The sequence below is a fragment of the Monodon monoceros genome, unplaced genomic scaffold (genome assembly GCF_005190385.1).
Source record: "Monodon monoceros isolate NGI ecotype Baffin Bay Population unplaced genomic scaffold, NGI_Narwhal_1 Super_Scaffold_20, whole genome shotgun sequence".
In the NCBI taxonomy this organism is placed as follows: domain Eukaryota; kingdom Metazoa; phylum Chordata; class Mammalia; order Artiodactyla; family Monodontidae; genus Monodon; species Monodon monoceros.
Window position 1 is genome coordinate 123,042,411 of NW_021703777.1, and position 14,557 is coordinate 123,056,967.

General features: G+C 39.3%; 1 protein-coding gene across 1 annotated transcript in view; it reads left to right on the forward strand.

Moving 5' to 3' along the window:
• Positions 1 to 2,073: 2,073 nt before the first annotated feature.
• The window catches only part of HSPA4L (heat shock protein family A (Hsp70) member 4 like), a 50,665-nt gene continuing 38,181 nt past the window's right edge, over positions 2,074 to 14,557 (forward strand). Inside the window, exons 1-2 of the mRNA XM_029234928.1 lie at positions 2,074 to 2,195; positions 12,875 to 12,932. Coding sequence (XP_029090761.1) covers positions 2,089 to 2,195; positions 12,875 to 12,932 — 165 coding nt within the window. The 5' untranslated portion in view covers positions 2,074 to 2,088. The remainder of the gene's footprint in view (positions 2,196 to 12,874; positions 12,933 to 14,557) is intronic.

Below are 14,557 nucleotides of genomic sequence, written 5' to 3' on the forward strand. Positions count from 1 at the left end.
AACTCTTTCTTTTTACTCTGATATTTTGTTTTTTTAATAGGAAAATTATTCTCACACCCTCAAGTTGTACACACAACATGTTGAAATAAATGGTCCTAGGAGAATTTCAGGATATTCTGGACAAAATCCGGACGGTGGCGGGCCTAAAAGGATGGTGGCCGCAGGGGCAACTGAGGAGAGCGGGGAGAAGCCGGGAGCCGCCCAGCAGCGCTGGGGCCCGGGGTCTGTTGGGAGCAGCGGCACCCAGTCCCCTCGCTGCTCACGCACTGCCTGCTGGGAGGCGAGGCCACGACACCCACCGCGTCGGAGAGGACAGAGGACGGCGTCGACGGGTGTCACCAACTTCTCCGGTGTGCTTGTGAGACGGAAGAGCGGTGTGATTCTTTAACGTAGAAAGACCAGAGCCAAAACATTACATTGCGGTTTCCACAGTACCGCCCTTGAAAATGGATTTCACATTCCTCATAGCAACAGCAGCAGGAGCTATAGCCACCCTTGCTGCTGCGGCTGTTGCAGCATTGATAGTGGTAAGAAGTCTACGTTCTTTTAGAAAGTGGACAAATAAGGACAATGAGCGTACGGAAAAACCTCGTAAAAAAGTCTCTTTCATGAGACCAACCAATGGGAAACAGGAAAGACCTGAGGAATCGGGCGAGAAGCAACAGGAATCACACAAGGAATTGGACGAAAGTGTACAGGAAACCTGGGAAGAACTGAACGACAAGGGACAGGACCACGAAGCACCGAATGACAAGGAACAGGAACCCCAGGAAGAAGTGAACAAGAAGGGAGAAGAAACTCACAAAGAAACGAATGAGAAGGAACAGGACAGCCAAACTTCAGGCAGACACAGATGCTGATCAAATGAAGAAAGCAGACAGCTGGGGCAGCGGAGGCTCCTTTTCTGCGGACGAAAGGGCAGAGGCTGGAGGCCACGCACAGGCTTGCTTGGTGTCACGGCGACACACAGGCGTAAGGTTGCTTTCCTGTAAAACTGGTTTTCAGAGGTAAGGGTTAGTGGATGAGACTGCACCTTTTAGGATATGAGGGAAGTTAAACGAAGGGAAAGTTGTCAGTGTGTTGTTTCTTGACATAAGTTTTTTTTGGTATTTCAAGCCCTGGTGAGGCGGGGGAAAAAAGAAGTCCCATTGGCTTTCATACCAGACACTGTCACTTGTGAGGAGAAAAGGACTCCTTCCCCCACCCCCCCGCCCGGGATCGGCGGTGCCCCGTAGGGCGAGGCGAGGCCGCTGTCGGCCGCACAATGGGAGCCACCTCACAGGGGCGGGCGCGGCGCGGCAGGCGGCACGTGGGCACCTCGGGGCGGCGAGGCCGGCGGGGGTTGGGCGGGGAGCCAAAGCTGCGGGCGGGCCCTCGGGGGAAAGAGCGAGGAGGTGGTTGCCGGGTCATCAACCGCCAGGCTGCGCGCCCGACACCGGGCAGGCCTGGGCAGTGTCCTGCCCCTGCGACCGGCCGCGCCCGGTTGCCAAAACAATCGGAAGGGGTCCTTCCGAACACGTGGGCAAACCGCCGGCGGCCGCTCTCACCTATACCAGCCGCAGTGCGCCCCGCTGCCGCGCGGTGGCGACCGAGCTAGCTAGTTCTGCTTCCCCTCCTCCTCTCCTGCCCGATCCTCCCCGCTCCCCCTTCTCCTCCCTCCCACTCCCGGCTGCCTCAGCCGCCTCCATTTTCCAGATCTTTCTCGAACCCGCAGCTCCTCGGGCAGCCGTTGCCCGAGTGCTGACGGAAGCGGCCGAAGTCGAGGCTGGGAGCAGCCTCGGGCGCGGAGGGGGAGCCGGCGCGCCTCCCCAGCGACCGAACGCGCAGGCGCAGACCCAAGTAACTGCCGGTTGGAGGCGGCCGAGCCGCAGTGGAGAGAGACCTGGCTGGCGGAGGCTGCGGCGCGGGCGGCCTCCACCTCCTCCAGGGTTCGCCGACGCGCTGCCCTCGTTTTAATGCGCAGCGACTTCGGGTCATCTCTCCTTTGCTTCTCGTAGGAGTCGCAGTTCCAGGAGCAGCAGCCTAGAAGAGGACGCGGTCCCCGCACAGAGGGCTTCAGCACCATCCCCCCGACCATTAGGCGGCGGGATGTCTGTGGTCGGCATTGACCTCGGCTTTCTCAACTGCTACATCGCGGTAGCGAGGAGTGGCGGCATCGAAACCATCGCCAATGAGTACAGCGACAGGTGTACCCCGTAAGTGCCTTGTCTGGTCATAACCCTAGGAAACGTCTCCTCCCGACCCTTACGCTTGTCCCGCCCGCTGGTTTCTTCTGATGCGCGGAACTCTGAGATGACAGGTGCAGTGTATCAACTGCGATCTCTAGGGACCGCGGGTTGGCGCGCCCAGGTGGGAGTCGGACGTACTCGCTCCGCACAGCTGCTTTTCCTTCAAGGACAAGGGACTTAACTCGGATAGCTGGCCCATCTCTCCTTTCTGTACCCACGCCCCCTCTCTCCCCCCGCCCCACGCCGCCCACCACGCCTCTGTCCGCCGGCGGCCCTGCTTTAGTTTTAGGGAAAGGGATCGGAGTGGGACCACCACGATGTCCGGAACACTGGAGAAAGATCTTTGGTTACCTCTAGTGGGGCTTGTGTGGGATTATTGGCCGCGGGCGGGCATCCCCGCTCGCTCAGTAGAAAAACTGTTTATTCTTTTTTCCCTTCCTGCTTTCCCCATCTGTCAGCGTGACAGCTTTCTCTCAAAAAAAGTAGGAAATGAAAGCTTAGACTGCAAATATCAGAAGATGAGTTGCAAGTTCATCTGACCCAGAAAACCTTTTTTGTTTGTTTTTAAAGAAGAGATTGAGATATTCAGGTTTTTATCTCAGTGTCCTTGAGAATTCGAGGTAATCGGATCGGTTTCCAGGGGCGTAGGTTAATGGTACATTAATAGGGAGAGAATCAGGGATGGGAGTCGTTGGCCTCAAGTATTGGTAATGTTCATCCATTAAAGGAAAGTGGGGGAGTTAGAACCTACCAAAAGCATATTTCTACAGAATGAACCGTTGGAGAGTCAGAGGCCGCTGCCCTGTATAAGCATGACTGTGAAGTGATTCCATTACGAACACTTAACGAAACACTTAGGAGGAGTGGCATTATGTCATGGAAACATGTTTCCATATGTTCCATTGTTTCTCTGATCTGGGAAGTTAGCAAAGAATAGAATTAAGTAAGACAGGGTATGAAAAACTAGCTTCTTATTGTAGACTCCTGTTACCGGTAATTTTATGAGGAAACCAACTGTCCATATCTTATTTCCTATGGAGAGGCAACTAAACATGTTTGACCCTTCTGAATGGTCCAAAATACAGTACTTTAAATATAAGACTAATCTTGTCAGTGTTAAGGTAAGCCTTTAAATAATTATATTACTACACTTTTATGAGTAATTTAAATTATGTCAAGGAAATGTTGACGATAGCTTACTTGAATCATTTTGTACTTTGGTTTCTTTCCAAGAATATTCTATAAGGTTTTATACCACGTTTTTCTAGATTATATGCATTACATTTCTTTTACTGAAATTTTGGATCGTTGTATTCTCAAATGTGAGCATAGGTTATTTAATTTTCATAGTACTGTTAGAACTCTTCTTTTTACATCTTTTTCTGGCTTTTATGCACAATGAGAAGGTGAAGTAGTAATTGTGAACTATTTATGACTTCATCTCTACAACGTTTTGTTTTAAGCCACAGCAGATATGGGCTTCTGCCAGAAAAGGACTAGGAAATTCCACTCTCCTCTTTCAGCAGAGTAAAGGTTAATGGGGGCAGTCTTTGGCTTCAGGGACTTAGCCTATGGAGAAAAAGTGAGAGGTAGGATGGATGTTCCCCTTGTCTTTAAAGCCTTATCCTAAAAGGTCATAAACCAGAATTGTAAAACAGATACTGCATTTCCAGGCTCAGAAATCTTAGTAGTGGGCCCATGACTCTTTAAATTTAAAGAGCCTGGCCAAACTTTCAAAGAGAATTATTTAGATATTAGGCTGCTTATTTAAGTCTTCTAAAAGTCTCTTTGTTAATATTCTTAAGCACATTGGCAAATTCTGTGTGGCTGAGAGTTAATGATCTTTCTGATTGTAAGAGAGTCACTTCTAATATCTAGATTTAATGAGCCTAATCCAAAGTAGAAAGTTCTAAAGGTGGAAGGACTGTATTCCTAGCTTGTATCAGCAACTCTTACCTTCTTTCTGTGGCTGTGTACTGTCATTTATCTCAGAAATATATCTTTTATTGTTACTGAACTAATACTTCACTGTAGTCCAGTGTTCTTATACTGTATATTTGCTTTGCAGGGCTTACATTTTTGAGTGAAAACATAGCCCTTTCTGATCCCTAGACATTTATTCGTTAAATGCCTGTCTTGCAAAAAGCATAACTATTAGAGGACCTGTAACTTTTCTAATACACCACAGTGTTTAATAATACACATAAACTAGCATTTCAAAAAAATTTTTTTTTCCATATTCCAGTTGCTGACATCAAGGTAATATGACACAGGTATTTCTGAGATGCAAATACATTATAAAAAGATCCTGTGAGGACTTCCTGGGTAGGCCAGTGTTTAAGACTCCGAGCTTCCACTGCTGGGGGCACGGGTACGATCCCTGGTCAGGGAACTAATATCCCACGTGACCTGAGGCGAATAGAATAGATTAAAATAGGATAAAATATTGATAAAAAGGTCCTGTGGAAAAGAGGTAGGAAATGTTTGATTTAGTTGGTTTCAACATCCATACTTTTTCACATTTGTTTCATTCTTTAACAAACTTGATTATGGATTCATGGGAGAATCCCACGTATAAACAAAGAACAATTTAATGAAAAAGATAATTGCTTAAGTTTGGTGTACAATTAAGGGACCAAGGGCAAGTAGTTAAACCTGTTTTTCAGATTCACCTTCTGTAAAGTTGGGAGTGCTTGTACTAGCCTCTCTTATCTTGTGCATAAATTGAAGAGGAAGAAAGAAATTAACATGCATAAATTGAATAAAATATTAACTTATTTTTTCTGAATATTTTCTTATTTAAAATTATTATGCAAATAGTACATGTTTATTGTAGAAATATAGGCATGTTAAAAGATGAAAATGAAAGTGAAAATTTTTCCATCCAGAAATAAAACTTCCAGATGGTTTTCTCTGTGTGTATTTCAAGGGTAGATTATATTTTATATTCTGTTTGGTGTCCTCTATATATATAAAATATATTTCTATACTATTAGTTTTAGTGTCTGTATAATCGTTTCCTTAATTTAATTCATCCCTTATTGGATATTCAGGTTGTTTATATTTTCTTTTTATAAGCAGTGTTGCAATAACTATCTTTATGACTAAATTTTTGACCCTTAATTCCTTCAAATAAGTTCCTAGAAGTAGAATTACTGAGTGTGTACATTCTTAAGGCCTTAGATATGTTTGTATTGCTTAAGTATAGATGTAGGGATTGGAATTTCCATGCTAGACTCAGTTATATCAAAGTGATTAGTTTCACACATGGGAAAAGAAAACTGCAGCCAGAAATCCTCATTCAGTATCAGATTAAAGCATGTGGTCAGCTAAAACATGCTGCCTGCCTGTATTGATAATAGTGATGTCTAGGGGCTAAAAATTGTGTTTGCGCTGTCACACATATCACACCAGTTCTATGAGTTTGATAATACTAGCTATCTTTTTCCATAAGAAGCCTTAAGCAAAGTTAAGTATCTTGGCCAAGAACTAGTAAGCATTGAAATGGATTCAGTTTCAGGCTGCTTTGACCCCTGAACCCCAATGTCCTTACATTATCCATTGGCATATGGATGGTATCTATTATATATTGGGTTCATGGGGGTGTCATGGGACAAATTGGGCAGTTACTGTAGAGAGAAGGATCTTTAATATCAGTCAAGTCATCTATTTTTGGCTATTTTTTAAGAAGTATTATCTTGTTTTAAAATGTTTTAATATGCTTTTAAGTTATTTTAAGAACATGTAAAAATCTTGTTTCAATTTAGAAATCCATTAAAAAATATGTACACAAAATAAGTTAGTGTAAACCTATGGAGGAAAGTAGTGTGGAAAGACTATAAACTATTAACAATGGATATTTCTTGACAGTAGAATTATAGAGTGTGCTTTTAATACATAGTCTGTAATGTTTTGAATTTTTATGAACTTATTTTACAGTAAGGAAAATGGATCTTTTAATCAAACTATTATTTCAAGACATTTTTGTTAGGTGTACGTATTTGTTTTGTGATCAACATTCTGTAGGATCCGACTTACTGTTCAATTCTCTGTTTTTCTGTCTTCATTACTTTTTCCCTATTTCTTTTTCAGTGTATGTATAATCTGAAAATATGCGAAAATATTATTTATACACTACACCTCAAATATGTGAGATGTCCTCTTCAGTGCACAAAAGTAGAAATCACTTACCTTGGGGTATTGAAAATAAAAATTTTTGTACACAGAAAATGACAAAACTACAGACATTAACAGTGGCTAGTTGGGTAGGAGGACTTTTTATGATAATAGCAGTTTGTAGTAGGAGAATATTTTTACAGTTTTTTAATTAAATATTCTTTGTACTATATGAAATGGTTTTGTTTGTATGTTTTACTATTAGCTTACATTAACTTTGATTTAAAATATTTTAAATACTGAAGAATTACATAAAGTAAATCTCCTTTTTCTCTTCCCAGACACCTCCTAAACTTTAGTGTGTTTCTATACATTTGCAAGTATATGTATATAACTGGGATTTTTTTTTTAACGTAGAATTACATTATACATATTTTGCAATTGCTTTTTTCAAAATATACTGTGGACATCTCAGACTTGCTCATATGACTCTAATTTATCTCATCTTTTTAATGGTTGTACAGCATTCCGTTTATCTATACACTACCATTAGTGTACATTTCAAAATATTTTGCTGTTGACAAACAAAGTTCAATGAACAGCTTCCCCACACCCTTCTTTTTTTAAAAAATGAAATTGTGCCTAAAGGAGTGGGTGGGCAGGTATCTCACACTTAAGCACGGCCAAAGCTAGAACTATAAAATCTTTTAGTATGAATATTATGCACGAAACAAAATGAATCTCCAGTCATTGCCTTGAATTTGTGGGTGAAAAATTCTGAAAAGTTTCTAGAAGTCAAGGAATGATAGGTACAAATTACATAATATCTCTTATGAGTTGAAGGTGTTTCATGTCATTGGTAGTCTTTTTAGTATGTGGTCACTAAAATACAAATTAATGACCATAGCCATATTCTAATAAAACTTTATTTGCAAAAATAAGTGGCAAGGGGTAATTTGCAAACCTCTGTTCTAGGCAGTCATAATCAAAAGACTCAAAATTACTGTGCATGGATATTTGTCTTTGAACTGATGAATTTTAAGTAAGATAGTCATCTTTTAAAATAATGTATCTAATCTAATAATTAATCTAAATACTTAAACAATATGTCTCATTTAATGTATCTAATCAGCTTTTTAATTATTGTGTCTACCTATATAAATGTCTCTGATTTCTGTTAATGGGTTCAAGTTATAAACTAATTTGTGAATTATGCTTACTAGAAGCGTTTGGAAACTATTAAAGGAATTTTTATTATTTTTATCTGTTAAAATGTTTTATGCATTGTCCATATTGAAAGATTTGAAAGTTTATATTATTACTAAATCATATATGCCTAGAAGTTTTATACTTTTAAGTAGCAAGCTAAAAAGGAAATGGCAACAATCAGTCCTTTTGAGAACATTCCTCCCCCACCCCTTCTAGGGCAACTTTTTTCCAGATAGTTAATTTTGAGAAATAATAACTAGATGTTTTCTTTACTGTCAAACTCTCAGATCCCTTAATTTGTTTATAGGCATTGAAACACTCTAAGAATGTTGTCTCCAAGTTATTTGAACCACTAAGGAATCATTTTGTACAGAACACTGTTTGGGAAATGATGCAGTGGTTCTCAGCTGGAGGAGATGTTGTCCCCTAGGGCGTATCTGACAATATCTGAAGATATTTTGGTTGTCACAGGGGGAGGGGGAAAGGAGGAGTGCTACTGGCTTCCAGCAGGTAGAGGCCAGAGATGCTCCTGAAATCCTCTAGTGCACAAAATAGCCCCACTCCCTCAAAAAAAATTAGCCCAAAATGTCAGCAGTACCAAGGTTGAGAAACCCTGCTCTATAGACATCTTGGCAGCCATATCAGCGGTTGACAATTTGATTCAGAGCCAAATTGGCCATGCAAGGAGCAGACCTTTTGATTTAAACTAATTGATTGTCCTCTCATATCATTAATTCAGCTATTGTATTTCTTAGCATCTACTCAATGATAGCCAAAGAGGTTATAAATAGTAATTATGGTCTCATGGAACTGGCAAGGGAAAGTGGAGATTTCTAAAAATAGGGCTATTTTTAAAGTGTAAATGGTAAGATCAAGAGGTTTTGAATCCTTTGCTTTATAAAGAAGCAAACAAATTCAGTGTTGCCCTCTTAGGTGAGAAGTTTCATAGTCTGTTGGCAGTATGTGTTTTCTCCAACCTAACCATGCTTGGCTTTATAAAAATAGGCTTTATAAGAGAGACAGAAAGTTAATCTTAGATTTTAAGGGAAAATACAAGTACATCTTTCTTAAAGTAATATCCTGTCATTTGATTTTTATGCCCCTCCTCTACTAAAAGTGATATAGGACATTCAGAAGCTTTGCTTATTTGTTTAGAGTTTTGTGGCATTCTTCGAGAATCTAGGACTACCACTGTGGTGGCAACATCAGACTGGATATAATATATTTAAGCTGCATTGTGAACTCTCCTTTTTTTTTTCTTTTAGGTATAAAATGGAATTTCTAAATAGTAGTTGAAATAATATATAAAAAGTATAATATAATTGGATTATGTGATACATAGTTGGATAAACTGTTGAATATCCTTTTCTATAAGAACTTTTATATCAACCTAATATGTGTGTAATTTCCTTGGTATTACTAAAGGTCAGGTAAAAGTGTTGAAAGAGAATAGGTATTTAACTTATTTTGATTTTTCTGAGAATCCTTGGCAGGTATTTATTTAATGGCTGTGTTCTAGAATCTTTTTGAAAAAAAAAAATTGAAGGAAGGAATTTGAAGAACTTTAGTATGTGAGGAGAATTTTCTCTATTGAAACTGGGTATTTCCAAGTTATAACATTAAATTTTTAAACTTTAAAAGTTGTCTGCTTTTAACCTAAAAGAATATCTGATAATGATAACTGTTTAGCTTTCCTTGTGAAGTGATACAGGTGCAAAACATATTTCAGTGAATACAGCACTTAATAAATGATAGTTGAATCAATCTTATTTGGAACTAAGTGTTCTAACAAGTTAAACTCTTGAGAATCAACCTAAGAATAAGATTTTCTGTGCATTGAAATGTTGGTAGCCTTGTATTGAAAAAAGTATTCAGAAGTGTATCCAAATAATGGAGTTGAGAGTAAGATGGACTATAAACAGGCTAAGAGATGGCAAATCCATGTTTTCTCTGATGAGTTTTAGGTTGGAATGCCAACCATCCGCGTGGATTGCTATATCAGGTATGCAGATATCTACTCTGGCAAAGACTGTGTTGAATCAAGGAGTTATTTGCAAGAGAAATGAAGATGTCACCTGAACCACTGATTCTTACTATATCCTGTTTTGGCCAGATCACAATTAAAAGTAACTTCCATTTCGTTCATCTGTTCATCACATTTAACATTTTAGTCCTACATATATATCTGCTTGGATGTCTCAAAGGTACCTCAATCTCAACATGTCCAAAATAGAACTTGTGACGGTCCATCCCCAAACGTGTCTCTCTTACAGTGTTTTCTGCCCCATTGCATGGCACCACTATCTACCCGCTTACACAAACTGGAAACCTAGACATTATTCTTGACACCTCTTCCTATTATGTATTCCAGCACTGTTCAATAAAAATAAATATAATGTATGTGAGCCACACACATAATTTTAAATGTTCTAGTAGTTACATTAAAAAGCTAAGAAACAGGCAAAGTTTTAATATACTTGATTAAATCACTATATTCAAAATCTTATTTCAACATGTAATCAGTGTTTTAAAATTAATGAGATATTGTAACATTTCTTTTTAAATTTTAAATCTTCAAAATCCAGAGTGTATTTCACACTTAAAATAAATACATCCAATTCAGATTAACTGCGCTGGAGCTCCAGTGTCACAGTTGGTTAGCGCGAGGTACTTATACAGCCTAGCTGCGTTTCATGTGCCTGATAGCCACGTGTGTCTGGTGGCTGCCGGATTGCACCGCGAAGACCTAGTTCATCACAAAGTCCTTTGAGTTTTAGCTCCTAAAATCTCTTAATTCCTTTTCCTTCTGTCTCAGCTGCTACTATACTGATAGAGATTATTGATAACTTCTAGCCCTCCTCCCATTCCTGTAGTCAAAATGATCTCCACCAGGGCTTCCCTGGTGGCACAGTGGTTGAGAGTCCGCCTGCCGATGCAGGGGACACGAGTTCGTGCCCTGGTCTGGGAAGATCCCACATGCCGCGGAGCGGCTGGGCCCGTGAGCCATGGCCGCTGAGCCTGCGCGTCCGGAGCCTGTTCTCTGCAACGGGAGAGGCCACAACAGTGAGAGGCCTGCGAACCCAAAAAAAAAAAAAATGATCTCCACCAAACACTCCCCTAATTGAATCCATCATCATTTACTCTTCCTTCAAATCTCATCACTTTCTCCGATAAGCCATTCCTGATCCTCTTTTAGGTCAATTCGTGCTGTTGCACCATGTGTACCCGTTTTTGTACCACCTAGTTTAATTTCACTTGTGACTCTATAGCAATATAAGTTCCAAGGGAGCCAAAACGATGTCTGACTCTTTTCCCCTTATTATTATAGCTTTAGTACCCAACAGAGTGCCAGGCATGTAGTAGTTACTCAGCATTCATCTGTTAAATTGACTGAATGAACTTAACTGCTTGCCTTCCCTGAAAAATCCTGTGTCCCCAGTATAACAATATCTTGTTCAGCCCTTGAAAAGCACTGTTCTGGGATCTTTTTTTTTTTCCACTTTGTATTATATGTAAGCATGGAGTGTTCATTCTATTATTCAAAAGCCTTTAATGAACTCTCATAACCTACTGAAATATATTTCAAATTTATAATATATCATTTGAGACACTGTATAATCTGGCTCTCTGATGTATCTACCAAAATGTCCTATGAAACTAGTGAAGTTGTATTCTTCCTAGTCTCCAAGTGAGCATTAACCTTAGGAGCCATCTTCCCTTTCTTTCAGCAAGTACCTTGGTTATGTACCAGATGTCTAGACCAGTGCTATCCAGAACTTTCTATTCTACAGTGTATGTTCTATGTATTTTCTGTTCTCTGCATATCCAGTAGCCATATGTAGCTGTTAAGCACTTGGCTCTTGAGCCCTTGAAATGTGACTAATGCTGAGGAACTGAATTTTTAATTTTAGTCAATTTAAATTTTACTAGCTACATGTGGCTAGTGGCTATCATATTGGATAGTGCAGATCAAGGCAATGGGACATACATTATCTACCTACATGGCGTTCACATCCTACTGTGGAGATAGTAAAAAAATAAATTGTATCAGATGGTGATACATTATGGAGAAGAATAAAATTGGGGAAACAGGAGATGTATGTATTGGGGAGGAGCAAGAATGTTATTTATATAAGATAGAGAAGGTATCTTGGATAAGCTGACATTTGAGCCAGAGACAAGAAAGAAGTGAGAGCTCATGGCATGTGTTCCAGAAAGAGAGAACAGCGTGTACAAAGCCCCTGATGCAGAAATGTGCTTGCCCTCTTCCAGAAATAGCAAGGAGACCTGTGTACCTAGATTGAAGTTCCAGAGTTGAGCAGCTAAGAACCAAACCATGAAGGGCTTTATTGGCTGTTGGGGAGATAGGACACCATTGAAGGGTTTTTAGCAGAGGAGTTTGTCTTTAAGAGGATCACTCAGGCTGTCATATTGAGAATAGACATATACTGGGAATGTCCTTTTCCACGAAACAGATACATATTAAAATGCTTTCTTTTCTTTCAAGTCTTAATTCAGAAATCACATCTTCCACCTGCTTTTCCTAAGCCTTATTATCTAGAAGTGATTATTCTCTTTTTTTGCTAGTATCATTCATAATTTTATTTTATATGTTGATTTTCTTTTGATAGACTATAGTCTCCAAGCACAGTGATTGTAGCTAGTATACACACAATGCCTGTAAATATTTTTTGATTGAATGAATAATTACCTGTAATTACAACTGAAACCATGGAAACATTTTCTCGAATCACAACATGAAATTTTTTTGAAAGTTTTTTTGATAAAAATGTTACTCTACACTTGTTTTTATAAGCAGAATTACATTTGCATATTGTTCAAAGCATTTACCTATACTCACTCACTTAATCTTCACACAACCCTGTGAGTAGGTATTATTATCAACACTATCTTCTTGATGGGAAGCTGAGGCAAATAATGGTTAGGTAATTTCTACAAGGTTACTCAGCTGTTAATGGGCAGAGCCAGGATTTAGATCCAAGGAGCCTGGCCTTACTAAATACAGTTCGTCTTTTTAGTAAGTCATAGACCAGTAGAATTTGAAAAACAATTTTGGGACCAATACAGTGTTGCCAAGTATTAGCACATTAAGAAAAATTCTAACGTTTATTCTGACCACTATTCTATTACTTAAGAAAGTTTAAAAATATGTAAAATTCTGATTTCAGTAACCTATTTTTTTGAGTAATACATAATTATATTCATTCCTTTAATTCATTTTTATATAGAGAGAAGCAGAGTAATAGCACATTAGTATAAAAATACCTTGAGAACAAACTTTTTGTTTTTTTCCTGTTTAGAGCCTGTATATCTTTGGGATCAAGAACGCGAGCCATTGGAAATGCAGCTAAGAGCCAGGTAAATTGTTCCTGTAGATGTTTTGACTTACAGGCAGTTAACTTCATATTGGTAACTAAGCTCCCATTTTATGTACTTGAGAGTGAAAAAAGAGAATAAAGAAGATGACTGGTCCTTATATCTTTGTATCTTATTAGATATGTTTTGCTTTGGGTTGTAAAATATTTCTTGAATTTTATTTTAAAAAAATCTTAGTTGTGAAGTCAGAGTATGCTACCAAATGGCGTCAGTTTTTCCTTGTATGGTCACTTTCTATGAAGGATATCCTCCTATTTAGAATATATACTTCTACAACAAGTGAATGATGTCTTTGTAAAAGAAGGTGGGAAAAAATGGAGAAACTAATATCCAGAGTAATCCTCTGTGGCTACTATTTTACTACTACTTTACATGGAATCTGTTAAAGTATTTATATTTCTAGGCTTCTGAAATCCGTTTGCATAAAACATTCACTTTTAACATTCCATGCTATAGGTTCATCTTCCTTGGACTTTGTTTATTACCATGAACCAAAACCCTTAACAATTATTTCTTACATTTTAATATATACCTGAGTCGTCTTTATTACAAAATAAGTCTGTTTAATGGGGCATTTTTCCTCATGACTTTTTGTACTCAATTATTCAATTGACTCATTTATCCACGAATTTTTGCTTAAGACTTTTTTTTATCAAGATTGTCTTACAGTTGGCCTGTGTATGAATGTGTTTTTTTCTTTCTTTTCCATTTTCATATTACATATAAACAAATGTTGTTTGTGCCAAAAGGACCCCTTCACTAAAGTTTACATCTCATATTCTGGCTGATCTTCTTCTTCTTCTTCTTTCTAATTTTCCTTATTTTGGGGGGCTGCGTTTGGTCTTAGTTGCGGCACACAGGATCTTCGATGAGGCATGCGGGATCTTTTCGTTGCGGTGCTCGGGCTTCTCTCTAGTTGCAGCTTGCGGGCTTCTCTCTAGTTGTGGCATGCCAGCTTTCTCTCTCTAGTTGTGGTGCATGGGCTCTCTGGCTCCAGAGCGTCTGGGCTCTGTAGTTTGCAGCACATGGGCTCTCTCGTTGAGGCGCGCAAGTTCAACAGTTGTGGCGTGTAGGCTTAGCTGCCCCGCGGCATGTGGGATCTTAGTTTCCTGACCAGGGATCGAAGTCGTGTCCCCTGCATCGGAAGGCGGATTCTTTAACCACTGGACCACCAGGGAAGTCCACTGGCTGATGTTCTAAGTGTATCGTAGACCTCAGACTCTCTGAAGAAAGCAAACTATGAGTTACTTCTCCAAAAAAGCTAAAGAGATCAACATGGTAATTCAGCATCCCAGTAGTTTTCATCTCATAATTGAAGATCAAGATCTACTTGGCTTTAAAGATCACTGAGAGGGCAACAACTGGATCTCAATAATATTCTATAGTTTGAACTACATGTTCTAGTTAAAGAAAAAAATTACTTTGCCAAAATACAAGCTATTTACAAATTAAGACACTTTAACTTAGCATCATGTTACATGGAAGGAGTTTTAATTTACTAGCCTAGGAGCAGTTTTCAGCAGTGGAAGCAACATAGTACCACAAAGAATAAGATATTGAGAGTAAAAGAAGAACATGGCAATAAAAAACATAGTTTAAATAAAAAC